General features: G+C 40.3%; 1 protein-coding gene across 2 annotated transcripts in view; it reads left to right on the top strand.

Moving 5' to 3' along the window:
• The window catches only part of asic2 (acid-sensing (proton-gated) ion channel 2), a 449569-nt gene extending 432635 nt beyond the window's left edge, over positions 1-16934 (top strand). For both annotated transcript variants that reach the window (XM_030736069.1, XM_030736068.1), the window contains 7 exons: positions 5271-5421; positions 5750-5806; positions 10784-10937; positions 11299-11390; positions 12603-12682; positions 13353-13421; positions 14896-16934. In XM_030736069.1, the coding sequence (XP_030591929.1) occupies positions 5271-5421; positions 5750-5806; positions 10784-10937; positions 11299-11390; positions 12603-12682; positions 13353-13421; positions 14896-14997 (705 nt within the window). In that variant the 3' untranslated portion in view covers positions 14998-16934. The remainder of the gene's footprint in view (positions 1-5270; positions 5422-5749; positions 5807-10783; positions 10938-11298; positions 11391-12602; positions 12683-13352; positions 13422-14895) is intronic.
• The last annotated feature ends 3844 nt before the right edge of the window (positions 16935-20778 follow it).

Here is a 20778-nt window from a genome sequence, read left to right as displayed (position 1 = left end):
ACTCAGTCTCAGCCCCCTTCAATCACACTGAAGCTTTTTCCCCATCACACAAGGCCAGTATTAAAGGCTGCAGAACTCACAGGCATACAGCCAGTTTTATATGATGTAGATAGCCTTTTCACTGTCATTATTGTCCTTCACAAAGTTGTGTTTTTCTTCATTTTTTTCTCTTTTCTTTAGGCCTGAGTTGATAAAGCTCCCCAAAAGGTGTTTCTGCACTGCCACACTGAATATATTTCTGTTTAAGCACCTGCGAGCCTCGTCAGTTTACCGAGATTATTATTTCTGTCTTTCACATTTACCTTTTGTGTCTCATGTCTTATTTTTTTTCCCCCTGTCTGCCTACCTCTTTCTCCTTTCCTCTCTCATAGTGAAGCTTTTAGAAATCTATTGTCTGGCTCAATAACAGGAGTTGACTAGATTGACCTTCTTTGAGCAGGCAGATTTCTGTCAAGATAAATTCATTGCCATCTCATTTTTAGAATGGCCTGTGCCTTTGGCATATCAGTGATATTTCCTTTGACAAACCGCTGCCTGCCAGTTAGTGTGTTTAAAGTTTAAGGTACAAAAAAAAGAAGATTTTGTTTCAGCCAAGGCCATTGAGTACTACATGATTAGGCAACAAATTCTTGTAACACAAAATGCAAAATGAGCCAAAACTGGCTGCCTTAACACTTACCCATTTGTTAAAATTCAGACCTACAACCCCAGTTCCAAACTTAGCTGTGTAAAATATAAATATAAAAACAATGCAATGACTTACAAATCTCATGAACCCATATTTTATTCATAAGTGGACATAGAAAATATCAAATATTTAAACTGCACTATTTCATGCAAAATTATAGCTCGTTTTTGGCAACACCACATCACAGAAAAGTTGAAATGGGCCAACAAATACCTGGAAAAGTAAATGATTCTAAAAAAGAAACAGCAGGAGGAACATTTTTCCAGCTAATTAGCTTTATTGGCAAAAAGTTAGTAACATGACTGGGCATAAAAAAAAGAGTGAGGCAGAGTGCAGAACAGGTTCAGAATAAAGTTGCTCAATGTAAAATTGTGAAGACTTTGACTATCTCATCATCTACAGTACATAGCATCATGAAAAGATTCAGAGAATCATACATTAAGCATATCTCTCAGAGATAAAAGGGACAAAAAATCAATACCGGATACACTGCCATCTTCTCTGCAACAAAACTCATTTAAAATGGCAAAGTGGAAAACTGTTCTGTGGTCAGATGAATCGAATTTGACATTCCTTTTAGAAACCATGGACATAGTATCCTCGGGACTAAAGAGGAGAGGGACCATTGGCTTGTTATCAGCACTCAGTTCAAAAGCCTCCATCTCTGACGGTATGGGGGTGCATTAGTGCCTATGGAATTGGCATCTAGCGCATCTGAAAGGTATATACAGGTTTTAGAGGTGGCATCTTTTTCAGGGAAGGCCTTCCATATTCCAGCAAGATAATGCTAAATTACATACTGCAGCTATTAAAACAGCATGGCGTCACAGAAGAAGCATCTGGGTGCTTAACTGGCCTGCTGTCCAGACCGTTCATCATTTGAAAACATCATGAAATGAAAAATATTGAGCAGCTAGAATCCTATCAGACTCTTTTGGGTCAGTGTTCCTCTCCCAAAAGTCCAGCTTTTGGGCTCATCACTTTCCAGATGTTAAAATTTGTTGCTGCCATCAAATTAATTTTTTTTTTTTTTTGGTACATTTTCTCTGTTTGCACAGTTGATGTGTTTTCTATGTTCCGTTTGTTAATAAAATATGGGTTTGTGAGATTTGCAAATAAACAATTGTGTTTTTATTTACATTTTAGAAAGTATCCCAAATGTTTTTTTGGAACTGGGTTTGTATGTGGTGCTTGTCAACTAGCAGTCAGGACCCCTAATGTCTCTCTTTAACACAATGGGTACTACTTTTTGCGCATTTTTTTGGTTTCTTTGTGTCATCAATATCTGGGGAACCCAGTTTCAGATCTTATGAGGAAATTGGATGGTTGTTATCAATCCCATGCATGCTGTCAGTATGTTGCCTCCTCTCCCTGCTAGGAGGCGGTTATCGCATCATTCATAGTAATGGAAATAACTGTCAGCTGTGTGTTTTCTCTCTCTCTCGAGATCTCTCTCACACACACACACACACACACTCACACACACACTTATGAAGGCTAGAAGGGTGTTTAGACCACTTCACTCTTCGCTGACTCAAACAAATTCGGGGCTCATCTGTTGAACTTAGTTGTTTGGTATGATTTAGGCACCAAAAATTTGGTAAAGATCACCTTCTTACCATGTAATACACATGTTAAAAAGTTCCACTTATCATCTAGACATTGTATGTGTACGTGTACACAACATCTAAATATCCTCGTCATAATTTGTGTTGCTGTTTTATCACTGATCACACTGCTAGAAGAAAAAAAGGAGGGGTCCCTACTGGCAAAGTTTATGGGTATGATAACAATTAAATCAGGTGTGTGAAATAGGCAACAATGGCAATGCAGAAAAGTTTGAAAGAAAGAAAGAATACTTTGAAAGTATTGGGCACAGACGGGACTCATAGCCTTGGTTTTGTTGTTGTTTTTGTTGTATATACTTTACAATTTGGCAAAATGTTGTTAGCAATGTCAAGCACATTGGAAAATGACACTCAAAATAAAAGATATTAGTCTTTTATATGTGACACTAAGGGCTGCTGACCAAGTTGGTGTGAGAATGTTATACTCTAATAGTTCAAAATACCAACGCCATATTCAGAAGATCAGGCATTTAAATAGAAGTGAGCAAGTCCTTCTAGGGTTAAATGGATAACTTGATGGTTCAAGTTCCTGCAAATATATTAAATTGGAGTGAATGGCATAGCAGATAAGTCAGTGAGGTATTTCAACAAGAAGTTTAGGAACTTATCATGAACAAAATTCAGTTGAAACCTTGCCTCTTTAAATCACAGCTCATTGCAGTGCAACAAAAAGAGACTTCAGTGAGAGGCAGAAAAGAGAGGAGGAGATCTATCCAGAGATGGTTCAGCCTCTTGGGTAATGAGCCTCCAGGGCTTCTGTCTCAGCTCATCTGTCAGCCCAGTTCTGTGACTGGCAGGGCGAAGACAGCCCCTGCTCTTCGTGCCTGCCTGCTGCGAAAACACTGTCCCTCTCCACAAGCCTGCACAGCAGGAAACCCTGCAAATCCTGCTCCAGCTAATTAATGCACAACTGCACGTTGTATCTGGAATCTGAGGGAAAAAAGAACCACTGCTGTGAGCAGTTCCCACCTGTCTTTTCAAACTTTTCTCTGGAAACCTAGAGGCCATTTTAAAATATGTCCAAAAACAATCAGGATAATGATGATTGGGTAGGGTAATTTGTGACAATGATTTGGAAAGAGGCCTTGTGGAGGATGTTAAGAAACTTGGACATTAGTGGATCTTTGTAATGGATACCAATCAGTCTGCCTGTGAAAATGACTGACAAAGACTACAAATGAACTCATTTTGGCTAATAATATTAGGCTGAGATCAAAGCAGCTTTAATCAAGTGTGCTGAGGCACAAAATACACAGCCTATGGTGAGGGATGAATGAGCTCTCATATGCAGCCAGGCAGTTTCAAATTTAAGCTCCCGGATGCAGAAATCGCCCTACTGTGGGCTTTTAGCTGAAGCTAAAAGGGCATGGCGTTCCCTCAGTTGACAAAGTCATTCTTCCTAAGGATAAAAAAAAAAAAAACACTTTTCATTATACTATTGTTGCTTTGCTCAAGGTCATTGTGTTGCAGTTTGCCACGGTAGTATTAGGAGTTGGAAAAATAACGTGGATGAGGGCAATTTTTTTGGAACTTCTGAATACACATTTGTTGAGGTCAGGCTTGGACCAGAACTCTCAAATTTGCTTTTCAGCTCTCTCAACTGGCACAAATTCATTGTAGCCCACCCTGTTGTAAACTTTTTTTTCCTTGCTGACCAAGTTGTAAAGCCTAATTGCATCGCTGGGGTATAACAAGGAGAATGGAACATTGATTAATAACACTTTGACTGGGGCGCGGGCCTCAGCTCTTATTAGATGAAACATAATCAGGTCAGCAGGTCTGAACACAGTGAAAAGTGATATTGAGCACCTCTGATTATCTGATTACAAGAAATAATCAGATTTGGTATCAACCTCAGCTGACTCTAATTAGGCCAGAAGTGAAGATTAGCTGAGGTGTGAAGGTGGTTTTAAAGGTTAAGGATGATGAGCACCTTTTTTAAGTCTCTAACAAAATTAATAATGCCTGGATGTTTGTATTCATCCCTCCTACAGCCATCATGGAGGGCATGTTTAATTATTACAGGAGGCATTCTAACCTGCCCTGAAATGGCTGGAGGCTTCGGGACTATGAAATGTTCAACATGCTAGATTGTTGTTTGGATTGTGTTTGAACTTATTGTTCTAATTGCTGGTAAAATGATTGCATCTGCAGACCTACAGAATTAGGTCTGCCTCAAGGCAGAGATACAACATCACCTGATATGAGGGCAGAATTTTCGAATTCTGTCACTGCTAACAAGGAGACTGCAGCCAAATTTTACCTGGCAGGCTGTAGTGTTTTGTGTCATCCAAAAAAAAAAAAAAAAAGCTCTTTTGGCAGAGCGCGCTGCCTCGCTTGGGATGCACTGTGATGACAATGAAGGGAACTAAGGAGCAGAGGGTGGTGAGTGATGGATACAGTGCACGGCTGGACCTCGCTGCCTCTGTTGTGGAGCAGATGGGCCTCCATGCTGCTCAGTCCGGTATCCCTCGTTTCTCATCTGTTGTCCCCATCCTCAGAGCTGCAGGAGCAGGAGGAGAACATTTGGATGTGTTGTGTTCCCATCTCTGGGTGTTGTGGAATCTTTATTTTTTTCAGACAGACTCTGAGTGTCTGTTGAATTGTTTGTTGCACCGCCTGGTTTGTTGCAAGTCTCTTCTGCTTCTCTGCCTTGGCTACGTTTCAGCAGCTAAGGAATGTGTTTTGTAGAGCTGCTGTCACCATCATTCCACATCTTGAGTAGTTGTTGGGTATCTGCGGGTGCTTAAAAGTTGGAAAAAATATAGTATACAAAGATCTTGAATTTAATAGATAGATAGAAATGTCAATAAAAACTATAAATAACTATAGACCCTTTCGTTTCTATTGTTTTGTTTAATTTATGACTATATCCCTATGCGCAGTATTAATATATAATACCTCAGGCCTTCAAAGGAGTCCAGACTAACCTCCATTTTCTTTCTCACCTGTAGCTGACCTACCTGCCTCCCCCATGGGGCGAGTGTGAGTCCAGAGCTCTGGAGTCGGGCTTTTTCCAGGTCTACAGTGTAACTGCCTGCAGGATCGACTGTGAAACGCGCTACATTGTGGAGAATTGCAACTGCAGGATGGTGCACATGCCTGGTAAGCTACCCTGCTGTTCCGGGTAGAAAGGGACTGGAGTGGAGGTGATTCTGTATTGAGCATGCTTTCATCGGCAAGAGTTTTCAGCAAGGTTGCAGTATTTTATGAGATTTAACCCCACTGAGAGGCCTCATAATGATATGACAAGTCAATACCGGATTAGTTGTTGTCATTTAAAAAGCTCTGGGATTATGTGTCTGGCAGGGAAAAAGGTGCTGCGCCTCGCAGATTGCTTCATTCTTCTATGTATTTATGCTGTGAGTCGTTCAAGAACTTAATGCTTAAACAACACTAGGTCAACACCTCCATTCATGTGTCTTGTTCCCAGGAGATGCGTCATACTGCACACCTGAGCAGTACAAGGACTGCGCTGAGCCTGCCCTCGGTAAGTCTGTTTTGATACACATATAGCGTACGCTGGTTTACATATGATTATTACCTCAAGGATTAGGATTTTTTTTTTTTTTTCTGTTGACACAGAGCTTTAATGCTAAAACTGCTTCAAAGATCACTGGAGAGAATTTTAAGCTGGAAAGAGCTTCAAATCACTAATGCAAGCGTAATGTAGTGCCACGGCCATACTGGACATCCTGCATGTCACAGAATGTAGGTTCTGCAGACACAGAGCTGCTCTACTATTAAGGCGGCAAAAGTTTCTGTTATACTGTAAGTGTATGTGTCACTTATGAAGTTTTTAAATTAATCAAGAGGAGTCATCTTAATAGTTCCCCTTGTGTGTGAAGGGCTCATCAATTCTGTAACCAGCATCAGAGCAGACAGGGACTTCAGTGTTGGAGTTCAATTTAATGCCTGGATGGTCAGAAAGATAATGCATCACATTTCCTGCATTGAGCTAAATGACACACCCATGTAAAGAAAGTTCTGGCAGGCTTGGCTCACTCTTTCAGAGTCAAGATTTTATATTAACTTTGGCCTTTTTATTAAGTGTGGGTTCATCCAGCGGCTTGTGTGTTTTTACTACTTATGAAAACACGTCTGTTTAATATCCACGCACTCATGAAAACCAGGTAGGGTTGAGTCTTTGTGATTTTATCAAGACACCATTTCTGGGAAAGGGTTTAGAAGTCATGCTGTTAGCCATTCAAGCCAGCTTTGTAATCTATCACACAGCTGATGTGCACCTCCCCATAATGTAACTATACCCTGAACTTTAAGTGCCCACATTGTACCCGAGACAGTGAATTCATCATTAAAGCAGCTGAGTAGCAGGCATTCAGTAATCATCTTTTCACAGTACGGCACATATGAAAGACTTTCTCTTCCCCATAGTTACCTGAATGTGTGAATAAATACAGGTAAACATCGTGATTGTGCTGTGAGAGGTGAAGGAAAAATCATACAGCTGCTCACTGAAAAGAGTATATTGCTCATGTTGCAATGGTGACAGCGACAACAAAGTAATCTGATGCTAAATTTAAAATCAAATGCTTGTTATGACTAGAAATTCATCTTTAATTATCCTCAGAGGATAATTCAGACTGAGTCCAAATGCCACCAATACCTTTTCATTATGTCCTGTTTTTTTTGTTTTCTTCTTTCAAATATATTCATGTGTCCCAGTTGGTGAATGGAGCTCACTGTGGTGGACCCACATGCAGAAGAAATGATAATAATCATAAAGACGCTATTGCAAAAATGAATAGCGTCAAGGACAGCAACAGTGTGGCCAAGAGAAAGTGGATATAGGTTTGAATAGATACTTAAAAATTTTAGTAAATGGGAAACAGGTCAGCAGGGGGCTGCAGCAGATCAAGACACGGCAACATTTATATATTTTTTTTTCACAGAAATGGTGGCGCATTGAATACCCTGGTAGGTTACCCAAGGTTGCACCTGTGGCAGCTCATTTATTATGTGTGCTGCCTCTTTTATACGCCGGGGATTTAAGTGCATGTTTCTGCTAATGGTTTAACGGCTCTGACATCCCCACCGGACGACAGCAAAAATGCTTCAAAGCCTATAGCCCACCATGGCGCATGTGTTATTCAACCTGTAAACCGTAACAAAAAAAATGATCCGTTTTTGGATGTGCCTCGACGAGCGGGAACCAGTGGGAGAGCTGTTAGATGGAGGACAGAAATGTGGGAAGTGGGAATGTGTCTGAAAGGATGGACTGAGAAACAGAACAAACAGGATTGGTCTGACTGGCACATTTCAGAAGAGTTTAAAGATGAGAAGACCTTTACTGCAGAAGACATTTTCACTGCCACTGTATTAGGGTGAAAGCATAGTAACTAACACAAATATAGCACACCTGAAACTATTAACCACAAACTCTACAATTCTAATATAATATGTTTTATGGGAAATAAAAGCCAATAAAAATACACTTAATATTAATTTAATTCAGAAGCGCAATGAGTAATGTTGACCTTTATCAACCTCAACTGTTAGCCAGTAGGAGTTCATCTGTAAAACCTGCTCTCATCCCACACTGTTCTCCCTGCTCGGCCCCCACCTTTCTCATCTCATCATAAATTATTTCTGGAAAGTAAGAAATGTACAAAACAGTCCAACAAAACCTTGAGGCAATCAGCGCCGAGGCACAGCACTCCTACACCACGAGAACCCTCAGTGCAACTCGCCCGTATGTTATTAGCATGCACTCGAGAGCACAAGTTACACGATATGATGCAGGAGTGTAGAAGGCTTAGGTGCACATTCTAGACAGCTCTTTTCCTCTCTGTAATTGGCTTCATTTTTTGGAACAGTAAGGCTTTTACAATCCCAACACACTCACTCAGCTTAGATTGTTGAATGTAAATGAATTCCGGTTTAAAGTCCAGCTGCCAATTTGTGAAACCCACCAGAACAGATTTCACACAGTAAATTTTGATTGGGTTTCTCTACCTGTATAAATGTGTCACTCAAGACTTGGAAGTGGCCTTGAAAATATATTTTAATAAGCCAGTTGCATCTATTGTCTCTGAACAACTTACTTCTCTTTGCTTTTGAGGAAATGCAGATGGTTTAAATGTATAAATCCAGACAGGAATGATTTCCAGTTTCTCTTGTAGCTGCTGCACAAGCAACTCAGTAGAACTGTGTAACAAAAAAAAAGTAGTCTTCCTGTCATCAAGCAATGTAGTCGTTGTCAGTTAATGTATAACTAGCTGTTAATACTAACATTTTGAAAATTATGAAATGTATCAAAAGAAAATGTAATATGGTAATTAGGTCTTTTAATTTGGTGCATGGGAAAAAAGTGAAGACAGTGGCCAAAGGTTATAGGCTTTGACAAAGAAATCAATCATTTAAATGCATGAGGCCTTGCTCTCATGTATCCAATAACGTGTCATTTGAATAAGAATAAGAGACCACTGAGAAGCCGTATTGAATTTCCTCTTGCAATTACGTGACTGTGTGGTCCCACCAGCTATTACTGCACCATAGGGAATATCTGCCTCCTGCTCTGTGATCTGCAGGCCTGCCGCAGCACTGCCTCGGTCACAAAAAGGGCCTGATTATGTTAACTTCTCCTTTCTTTTCCATTCTGAGAGTTTTTAACACCCCAAATTTTTAAGTCTGAAAGGAGATGTCTTTGGTATGTGGGGGGGGGGGGGGGGGGGGGGGGGCTGAGTAACCTCTGGTTAAATGAAATAAGATCTATTTAAACAACTTTGGAAAATCTGACTTTAAGAAAGTGATTAGTGAACAGTCTCAATACCCAAGAAGATTTCCACGGAGCCGTATTAGAAAAACTTGTGTCACTTGTTATTACCATCACTCCTGAGAGAGTGTGTGTTATGTAGGAAGCTGCGGGCTTCACATGAAATCAACCAGTGTATTCAAGTATTCAAGTCTGTTCCAGGGTTGCGTAGGGCTTGGTATTTCTGCACTTGGTCCCTGTCAGTGTAAAGGCTGTTTTCCTCTGTGACACTGATGGTGACAGTGACTTATACTGTCATTAGGGCTTGACTGAGTAAATATCCACATGACACAATACACTTTTTAAACGTGGGCAGCCATTTTTGCTCTTTTTTATGCCTGTGTTTGTATGTACAGCAAATGAGACCTCTAATTTAAGTTAAATTATAAAGACATGCCAGATGATTTTTTTGTGTTTGTCTGTGGCTCACAAGAGGTAGACTGTATATAAAAGATGGATGTGGCCATGTTACATCACCCATTCATTTATGAAGGTGTATCTAATTATGGAGACCAAAACTTTGTACTCAGGTGTAAAAAATTATTTATTTTTTTCTAGTGTAAAGTTGAGTATTTTAACATAGGAGTCAGTGAAGATTGACTTTTAGAGCCTCAGGTGGACACTCGATGAATGGCAGTTTTTGGTTCTTCTGTGGCTTCACTTTTCAGCCCTGGAGGGTGCAGCTTGGTGGGGATGAGCTACAGTACACACACAAAGAACAGAGTGGCCACCGTGGATCATATAAGTCGTCCATTTCAACTGCATTCACAAAAATAGGGCTGTGTGGGGGTGTGGTTGTATTTATTTGTGCTTCAGAACATAACCTCAGTGAAACAATCGAAAAAGTCTGATTCACTGCTTTGTTTGCACAAATGTCTCTCCCACTCTTCATTCCCAGTCCTGCTCACTGTCCACTGCTCTCGCTCTCAGTGGTTAAACAAGCATGTGGGCCCAAGTCTAGATTTATTTCCAATCAGTAACTGCAAACACGTTTTAATATAAGCAAGCTGGTTTTATGAGCTATTGTGACCATTGACCATGATATGACTAAGAATGGACTGGTTGAAATATTGCACATTATTGATAAGCCAGAAATTATGATTTGATTTTAGACAGCACTGTCACCTGAGCAGGATCTCACTTAGGGGAAAGGAAAGGGTTTGAAATCCCAGGACTGTTATTATATTTTGTAATAACAAATATATATTCTGTAGTCTCAACTGAGACTTGATTTTTTCATACAATATTGGATTTAAATATTGACTGCTATGTACAGATGACTCACTTCTTGGACATTTTTATTGAAATTTATTATTACACCAGTTCAGCCTGGGCAAAGGTTCTTTAAATAAATGGAATGAGTTATTTTGCCAGTTAGATATGAATTGCCTCAGGGAAGATAGGCTTAAAAAATGTGGAAATTGTCAGCTTAATATTCAAAAACACATCAGGAGCATCACACCCACAATCAGAGCTTTATGAAATTCTTTATGAAAATACTGTTCAGGTAGATATGAGCTGGGTTGCTTCATTTGCTGCCTTCAGATTGGATTCCTGACTATGTCTGGAACCGGAATCTAAAAATTTTCCCTTCTGTCAATCATGCTCATCACATCCTCCCCTCATTTTGTTCCAATTTCTTTTATCTTAAATTTTCACTCCTCCCATTTCCACAACCACATCTTCATGAAGCCAAACTGTCCGCTGTGGAGAGCAGTAACTGCATGTGCAGGACGCCATGCAACATGACCCGCTACAACAAAGAGTTATCCATGGTCAAAATCCCCAGCAAGACCTCGGCCCGCTACCTGCAGAAGAAGTTCAACAAGTCAGAGAAGTACATTACGTGAGTAGACAACTCAGTGTGTTATCACTATTTAGTGTATCAGCAGTACAGCGGTAGCTAGTACATACCCATGGGTGGGGCTTGAGTCTCTCTCATCTGCCATAGGGCGAGAGGCAGGGTACACCCCGGGCAGGGCAGAGATGTTCCTGTGTGCCAAGTTTGGTTGTTCAACTCCTGATTTTGTGGACAAAGAAACAAACGCACACTCACCCATTCATATGAATCAATGCAGCAAGAAAGTTCTTCTCCTTCGAAATGGGCATGTTTGTCTAGTCACCCTTGTAACAAATTGACTATTATTGAATTTTGTACCTGAAGTGGGGTTTATGAGGACAAATTAACCTTATTTTGCCTTTTGCAGAGACAACATCTTGGTGCTGGATGTGTTCTTTGAAGCTTTGAACTACGAGACCATTGAGCAGAAGAAAGCCTATGAGGTGGCAGGCTTGCTGGGTAAGTTTGTTCACTGGTGCCCTTGATTTCCAAACCTGGATGCCATATACAAAACAAAGAGAACACATTTATATATATGTATATATATTTTTTTTTTTTTTTTAAATCCCCTTTGCCTCCAAAAGCAAATGTTTGTTTTTTACAAGTCTTAAAACTGTGATTTATCTTATTTTATGATTTATTCATGAACGTGGTCCCCTGCATTTTTCATACAATATATTGTTTACTGTTTAGTTAAGTAAAAATATAGGTTAGGTTCATTTATGAGATTTTTTTCTATTTCTGAAATATGGCATGTTAGTCGTAGCTAAATTATTGTTTATTCATTGGAAATAGAGCATCTTGACTTAAGATAATTCAGAGATGCTTCACTGGATGTTCATGTCTCTTCTTTGGACATGTCATTGCATCAGTGAGTTAAAAAAAAAACGAGAGCATCTTTCCTACATGCAATATAGGAATATGCATATATATATAATTTATGAATACCAATGGCTTTGAGACAAGCAGTGATGGTACGACATATTCTGTCAAAACTGCCAAACAAAAGCACACAAGGTGCCCTTTTAGTGCTGACGTCACACAAGATGTCTTTTGGCGACAGTGTCTTGATGCGCCACCGCAAGATGCAGAGAGATAACAGACCAGTTTCACAGAGCAATAAAGCCTGCATTAGTAGTTTGGAAGCGTAATGTTGGAGTGCATTTGTCAGCCAGGAGAAAACCTCATGTCCTGCATTTTGTTTGGGTTTCTTTGTCCTCCTGAGAAGTTCCATCTTTTGTGCTCAGTCTGTGGTGCACGCCTTCCTGATTGAAGCAATCTACTTTTTAAAGGCGATTAATACAACAAACAGTGCAATAGTTCTCATTGTAATGACTGTTCAAGACCTATGAAATCTTTTGTCTCAGTGCAACAAACTGCAGTGCTATCAAACCCACAGATCTGTCAGTGCAGCTGGACTTTCTGGGTCACATCTTTTATTTCACCAGTAGCAACACGCCTCTTGAAATTTATAACACCAGGGCTGTTTTCACCATGAAAAAATGTCTCTCTCTTTCTGCCTGTCTGTGCCAGTTATCTGGGCCTGTGTGTTGCAAGTAAATCACATCCAGTCTTTTTTCTGAGCGTGACACAAAGATCTCTCCAAAAAAAACCAAAAAAACCTTTGCTTTCAATTTCTCCTGCTGTGTCTGTACCTGCATCCTTCCACAGGTGATATTGGTGGCCAGATGGGTTTGTTCATCGGAGCCAGCATCCTCACCATCTTAGAGTTGTTTGACTATGCTTATGAGGTCAGTCTCAACTTTCAGTTTTCATACATTTACTCTTCCATGACTGTTGAAAAGGCTAATTAATCCTGCACATTGCTTCTGCTCACACAGTTTTTGCTGTGAATGAAAGTTGAATGAATCGTGTTTTTTGGGGTTTTTTTTGGTTTTTGGTAGAGCACTGACCATGAATGGTGCCAAAAAAATCAATGTCACAGATACAAAAAGCAGATAAAAAGCTAAATTTACACGTTGGATAAAGGACTGTGGGATGATACCTTTCCATTACCTTTACTCTATTGTGCACCTTTTTTTTTTATGCTTCTCATACTGCTTTCAGCTGCGCAGGGTTCTAATAAGCACATAATAGTCTTCGCCTCACTGAGGGTTTTAAAAATACACAGAAACAGTAATTTTCAGGAGATTTTTTTCTTTTTATTTTAATGACCATAAAGGAGTTATGGGGATAAGAAAGCCCCATGTTGCTGACATAAGCATTTCTAAAGCAACTTTTATTAGCTTTCATGCTGAGATTATTGTAATGTTGTACTTTGTTGCCACATTTCCCACCTAATTGTGTTTTTACTCTGAAAACATATGTTTCTTCCCAATCGTTAATTACAAGAAGAGCTCTTGGAGATGCTCTATAACAATCCAAATCAACTGTTTATGATTTTTATTTTCTGATATCCAGGTGGTGAAAGACAGACTACTGGACTTATTAAGTAGAGAGGAGGAGGAGGAGAGTCATGGAGAGGATGTGGTAAGAGTGACCTTTAACCCTTATTTTTGTCAGTCCTCTTCACTGAAAGGTCTTTGAAAGCAGAGTCTGTAGATTCTATATAATTTCACCCTGATCATGCATATCAAACCGTGCCTTATTCCTACTCCCCCACACGAGCATGTAGAAAAAGCACCCAAGCAAGACTAAGGCTGTGTTCTGACCATAACATGGCAATTTGGCAGGAAGGCTTAGCTCCTATAGAGACGTCTTGATGAATCCAAGCAGTAAGAAGCACTCTGCTGGGTGAACTAATGTCTGTTGAATAAACAAGTACATGAACATCAGATCCTGGTAAAATCAACCAAACTAAAAGTGACAGCATAGAGAGGAGGACGAGGTTGATGGACAGAGCTGTAGCAGCAAATTTAAGCAAGCGTATCTGCAGAGTATTCAGCTGCATATGGATTATTGGACACTGTAGTTTACACATCAGTACAAATTAATTAGATGTTAAAAACAATATATATATATATATATATATATATATATATATATATATATATATATATATATATATATATATGACTGACTCTTTCACTTTTAACCTTCCAGACGATAACTAGCATATTGTTTATTCTGGCCTACTGGTTAACACTCCCAGTTACACTGCCCTCCACAATGTTTGGGACAAAGACGCAGTTTGGATAGTGAATTCTAAATCAAACAATCAAAATGTGATTGAAGCACAGGCTTTCAGCATACCACAAAAGCAACCCAAGAGTTTTGTATGGTAAAGAAATGGGATATCCTTCAATGGTGAAGTCAGTTGCTTGCTCTCAAACCAACAGAGCACACTTTTCCAAAATTAAATACAAAACTGAATGCAAATAAACCCACAAACAAGCAGGGTACACCCTGGGTGGAGTGGAGCAACACAATATTTAGTAATGTTCATGGGTTCTAGACTTCAGGCAGATGTTGACTGCAAAGTTGTTGTTTTTTCATCATAGTATCAACAAGATTATTTAAGTTTATGTTTGTTTGTCCCATTAATTGTATACCTCTGAAAATAGAGTGTATGAAACGCCATCTGCTCACACCAAGAAGGTTCGTTACCTACCTTAAATGATTTAACATTTGCTGCTGTCCTGTTCATGTTCATCTCCTTGTGCACCTCTGGAGCACTTCAAGGACTCCTGCTGCATTTTAGTCTTTTGAATTCCTGCTCTGACCAATGGCATGTGTGCATGCCATATGTGGTTACACTGTAAATATCAAATCTGCGCAGAGAGCAAACATCAACTTTTGTTTCAATTTGACCGATCCTTTATGGTGAAGATCATCACTGAGGGATGAGATGATCATCCTTCAGTGATGGTCAAATCGGTGACACCAACAGAATCTCAGAATTAAACTAATTCAGTTTGGAGAGTTCAGCTTGAAGTTTAATTTAGTTTAGTTTCTTACATTGCCACTTAATACTGTGACCTAGCCTTTGCACTCTTTTTCCCAGAGTTCCTGTGACCCGGTGGCAAATCACTCAGAGTCCATCAGCCACACAGTGACAGTCCCCCTGCAGACAACGCTGGGCACCCTGGAGGAGATTGCCTGCTGAATCTGTTCTCCCTTCCCCTCAGAGCAACACATATCCGTCGGCTGCCTCCGCTAGGTGGGGCCACATCCTTCGCTATGGCATCTTGCAGGACCTTAACAAGGGAGGGGAGGAGACAAGGACAAGAACATGGGTTGATCTAAGGGCAGCGCTTCGCTCTGTCACAACCCCCCTGACTGAGGCACTAATGAGGATGAAGGAGCTGTCAGCTGGACTTATCAGCACTTTCTGTCACCCTGCAGTGGGAGGGTGGCCTTTGCTGTGCCAAACCCGCAGTGGGGTCTGAGTCTCCACATGCACACACACACACACTCACACACACACACACACACACACACACAGAAAATCAGTGACTGGCTGGGACAATTACCTGTAAAGGGGACTCATCCCTGTGCAGCATATTTATGTAAAAAACCCACAAATATGTTGCTCACTGCCAAATGAACTGTACAAAATTGGTTTCGACTGTCCAAACTGCATGCTTCGATCTCTCTTGCTCTCTTTGCTGACGCATACTGGACTGCAGTGTTGCTTTACTCTATATGTGCGCCATTTGTCTCTCCATCTGCAGCACAAGCCTATGACAAGGGCCCAGGTGAGATATTGAACTTCGAATGTACAGATTGAACTTATGGTTGTTTCAAATCGTAGTTCAGGTGTGACCAAACCATCTCTGAAATTCTATTCTAATGAGCAAGTTCTCATTTCTTACAACATGTAGTTAATTATCTTTGTGGCAGAAGGAGTTGGTGATCTATGAGGAAAAACACCTTAATATTTTCTTTTGCTTTCTTTATTGAAAACAATGTAAAATCAGCCCACATCTTGCATATTATTTTTGCCTTTCAGTTTTTATTTAATCAGTTTGCCAGAAGACAGGTTTGCTGTGTGAGTTGTGCGATGCTAAGCTCTTCTTTACAGGCATCTTTAAAAGGATGTCATACACTTACGTTTAATTTATGTGAATAAAGGACTTGCTTCTGGCTGCAGCACTTCACCAGACGATTTATTTGCCTGCCAGACAGCAAGCCTTGTACAAAACGCTGTAGTAAATGAATACGGCCGGGGGAGTTGATAAACCATTATTTCATTAAGCGAATGTCAGGGTGGAATTTTGGACAGCTATTACCTTTTTATCAAGGATTGCATCATTTTGTCCTTTGCCAAAAGAAATCCCCAAGCCTAACAATTTTAAACAATTTTCATGATTATAAAAATGATTACAAAAGCACCACAAGGAGTTTTTGACTAGGATACTTGTTAGGATACAGGGTCTGCTGTGTTACGGTGTAAATAATTGTGTTTTGTTTTCACTCTGTTGCTTTCATAAAAACGGGTACCATGCAGATATGCCTGAAGCAAATCTTATTTAAAAGAACTTTGGTGAAACATCAATTCTGGGTCCACAATTGGCTACATATCTGTCACATTCCTTTAATACTATTACTCATTCAGCAGTTCTAAGTAGGCGAGTGTGTTATTGAGGTAGTTGAATGTCATGCTAAAAATGAAAGACCCATGCTTTTCAGTGCAGGTTTAGCTGAACCTTCAGTGTTCTCAAAAGAAACCATTACATAGTTGTGGCTTCACACCAAAAGCTTTTGTGATACTACTTGGAAGATTTAGTGTATCTGAATTTTTTTATTTCTAGTCCATGATCATCCTGGCATGGTCTCCGTCATCATGGCAATGTACATTACAGGTAGGAATGAATTCAAGTGCTTTGTGAGACAGTTTGAATTATGATTTCCCATCTGTGGCTCAATCTGCTGTGTGTACTGTCTCATGTTGTGGCTTCAGACGAACACAGTCCTTAGCTAATCTGTGCGGGGTGGGAGACGAATGTGTCTCTCTTCTCTCGCCGGTACCCATACTGGCTGTTTCTTCTGTCTACATCAGCTTCAGTTGTTATTGAAGGACAGCGTTTTCTCATTTTGTGATGCAGCATACAGTGTGTGTTTTTAATGTGAAATGATTAAATGAAAAATTTGTTTTGCAGTGGCTGGGGTGTTTTTGTGGTGAGGATGAGCAAGACAAGCCTGTTTGTGTATCACCGCTGAACAGCGAGGACGCTTAAAGTGCTTTGTAAAAGGCAAGAAGCAAGAAATGCAGAGCAGCAGAAGAACCCGGTCTACGGCCGTGCTCGCTGGAAATGAAAATTGAGCACAATGTTAGTTCAGGCAGCTGCAAGCTCAGCTGAAATTATGGCACATCAGCTCATCTCAACACCAGCTTTGCAACACATTTCCACCCCAGCTCTTCCTTTTAATACTGGTTCTTAGTGTTCTCCCAAACTAATGTTTTCCAAATGTTGCAAAAAAAATCCAACAACAGAGCCGCACCGCCTACAGCTGCTGCTGCCTATGTAAGCCACTTTGCAACCCACATCCACTCCAGATCCGTCTCTTGTTTCTGACTTAATCAGTGTCATATCTGTTGTCACTGATGCCTTCTTTCTTCTGTGTTGGGGTCTTATTCAATTCATTTTTGTTTATATAGCACCAATTCACAACACAAAGGTGCTTTGTACTGTCAGGCAGTGTTTCTCAACCTGTGGGGTGCAGGGTCATGACAGTTGTGGCACGAACGACCTGGGAGAAAAGTCATGCGGAACATATGGCAGATTAATTCACAGAGCGGAACAAGGAAATTACGTTAGCATATGCTAGCAGGTAGCGACTAGCGAATGCCTCCATTGTTCTGCTTCACCAAAAGTGAAAAAGTGCAGGCTATCTTAGTTGATTTCCACCCCGTACACTGACAGTATACTGTCTTTATACTGGCAGTTTGCAGCTGTTACAGAGGTTGAAATCAGTGAATGAATCTAAGCATCAACTTAAATTCAAACTAATCACTGCTACACTTGTTGTAACCTAACAATGAGCATGAACACCACAGCTGCTCTGCACCAGTCCAACGCAGAGCTTTACTGTAAATGTAGCAACTTCAATTCAAAACTATAGCCGCTGCTGGCTGAGTAGGTTTTGTACTGTGACGCGTCTCCAATAAGCCACGACGAGTTCCATTAGCGTTTTGTGTATTTATTTTAAAATGTAAACAAATACATCGTTGTGAAATAACGTTCAAAATGACGGTGGTTTGGAATGATGGTCAACAGAAAGTTTGCCAAAAAACCCCTCATCCAACGCCTGTATCAGGTAAGACCACACCCCTGAGGTGTGGAAAAAATATGAACACCTGTGCCACCAAAACATATAAACATTCACTTTGGCTCCTACAGTAAATTCACCACAGTACAGCAAATTAACCTTCTCATCCTGCACTAAACTGCAGTATTTTCATGCTAGTTAGAATACCTCAGTTTGTTTTGCCGGACAATTTACAGTATGAAAAAAACTCAACTTCACATCATGTACAGATCCAAGATCTGATTTTAAAATGTAAGCTTTAAATTTCCAGTTTATCTGATGTCCCAGAGCAGTCCTTACCTTTAAATCTAAGCACTCTTCTTCTCCTGTCCTCTGGTGCTCAATCTCGTCAACGACGAGATTGAGCACCAGATTATATCAGGATGCTTTTACTCATTATTTGATTTTTGCAACAAAGATCTATCCCAGCAGCTGTAAGTCCAGCTTGACCAGTCTCATCCAGCACATTTTCAGCAAATTTGATTGCTGCTTCATCTGTATACTTATGGCAACACATTTTGTTTTTGCCTGTTTATCTGAGTTTGTTATAATGTGCTGTACTCAATGGGAGCAGTTGCTCTTAGCTGTGTAATTCATTGTGAGGTGTGGAAAGTTACCAGAGTTTTCTTGAGCTTGAACTCTGTAAGATAAGATGAACTATTCTTTATTTATCCAATAAATTATTTTGGAGCATATAATAATATTATAACATAATAATAACAACAATAACAATAATAATAATAGAAAGAAGAATGAGATGGTACAAACCACCCATAGCATTTATCCTGGCCCAGGCAGCAGCAAGCTGTGTTCCCCTTCCTCTGCCTGCCACAGCCTACAGCTCTTTCTGGGGGAAACTTAGGCAACCACCTCCACCAAGAAACATGATCTCTCCTGAATGTCCTGGGGTCTGCCCAGAGGTCTCCCTTCTAGTTGGACATGCCCGAAACACTTCACCTGAGATCCACCTAGGAGGTATCCTGGACAGATGCCTGAACCTCTTTAACTTGTTAGTTTATTGCAGGAACAGCAGCTTTGCTCTGAGCTGCTTCCAAATGACTGACTGAGCTCCTCAGCTAGGCTCTAAAGGTGTATCGGGACATTCTTTAGAGAATGTCCAGCGCTTCTCTTGGTCATAGGTGTGGTTAGAAACTTCAATCGACCATCAACTGACACCTTCAGCTTCAGGTTTAGCTCCCACTTCATCACAACAGACCAACACAGTGGTCATTGCTGCAAACACGGGAAACAAACAGCCTGTCATTCCTCACTCATGAACAAAAGCTGAGATGCTTGAACTTCTCTACTTGAGACAACCTCTGGTCCCCAACCTGGAGCAGGCAGTCCATCCATTTGGCTGAGAATGATGTCTTCAAAAGGGGTCATTTTCATTCCAGCCACTTTGCATTCATCTTCAAATCATCCCAGTGCACGCTTGAGGTCACCACTCAATAGGACCCCAAGAGCAAAGATTAGGCTCTCAGATTAGGCTTGGCTGTGCCAAGAAATTTTGTCCATGAAAGTTATCAGCAAGTTTTGTAACAAAGGACAGCCATATAGTCCAAAGCTCACTGGAACCTACACAATGCCTACAGAAAAAAAAAAGGAAGACAATCAAGCCGCGCTGGATCAATTGTACAGTAGCCTGGTGAGGTGTTGACATCTGTGCAACATGCAGTATCGACAGAAATGTTCCCCTATTCAGTCTCAAATCATTACAGCAGCTTGAAGAGTGGAGGAGTGACACCACAGCAGCAGAAAAATCCACTTGAAACCTGATTTAGCTCATTGGTCAGGTTTTATTGAGCATCAGTACGTTTAAGAGTCTGTTAAATCCTTTCTGATTTCAGACTTGCAGTTTTTTTTTCCTTTTTACTTAATAAGTAAATAGTGTCAGTATCACCACCTGTAAAAAGTAGAGTAAGAAATGTGATTCAAATGTAATTTTTTCATTTGTATATAACATGGCATGAATGTTGTTTACATAGAACCTTAATGCTATAGGGCATCATCTTGCACAGAGCCTGAGAAAATGTGTGTCTGTCTCCTGATGATAGTGTGCCTGCCCTCCTTTGATCGTGTAGGATACCTTAAATCAGGAGACATGGCTGACATGAACTCAAAAGAGCTCCATTTTTTTTTAAACTGCATTAGTGTAATTGGGTGTTTTTGACTGCCGTCCTATCATTAAATTTTTAGAAAGCACCAAAACATTTTCATTAAGCATAAAATTGGCACGATAGAATGAAGCATCTGTGAGACGTGATTTAAAAAGTTTACCTCCAGGGTATGCAGGATTAAGGTTAAAGGAAGGAGATAATATTCTACTTGAGAAATGCATCAAAGTTAAAAACAAGAATGATTAATGGGCATGCTGAGGGAATTATGCTCATAGGGACATCCAGTTTTGTTTAAATTCAGAGAATAGCAGCACTTAGATCTTTAGCGGTATCTGTTTTGTAAAAGGGTTGCTTTTGGTTCGGCCTCAGTTCAGTCTTAGTTCATTTAACAGATATTTAGGAATCGGAAATTGCCTGCAGGTCAGCCACAGTGCATCAGACACTCAATGTAAATACACTGATTGCTTTGGTAGAGTGGGAACTCACACAAAGACAAGGTTGCACAAGTACTTAAA

Source organism: Archocentrus centrarchus, chromosome 8 (assembly GCF_007364275.1).
Source record: "Archocentrus centrarchus isolate MPI-CPG fArcCen1 chromosome 8, fArcCen1, whole genome shotgun sequence".
NCBI lineage: Eukaryota > Metazoa > Chordata > Actinopteri > Cichliformes > Cichlidae > Archocentrus > Archocentrus centrarchus.
This window is presented reverse-complemented; position numbering and strand designations above follow the sequence as displayed.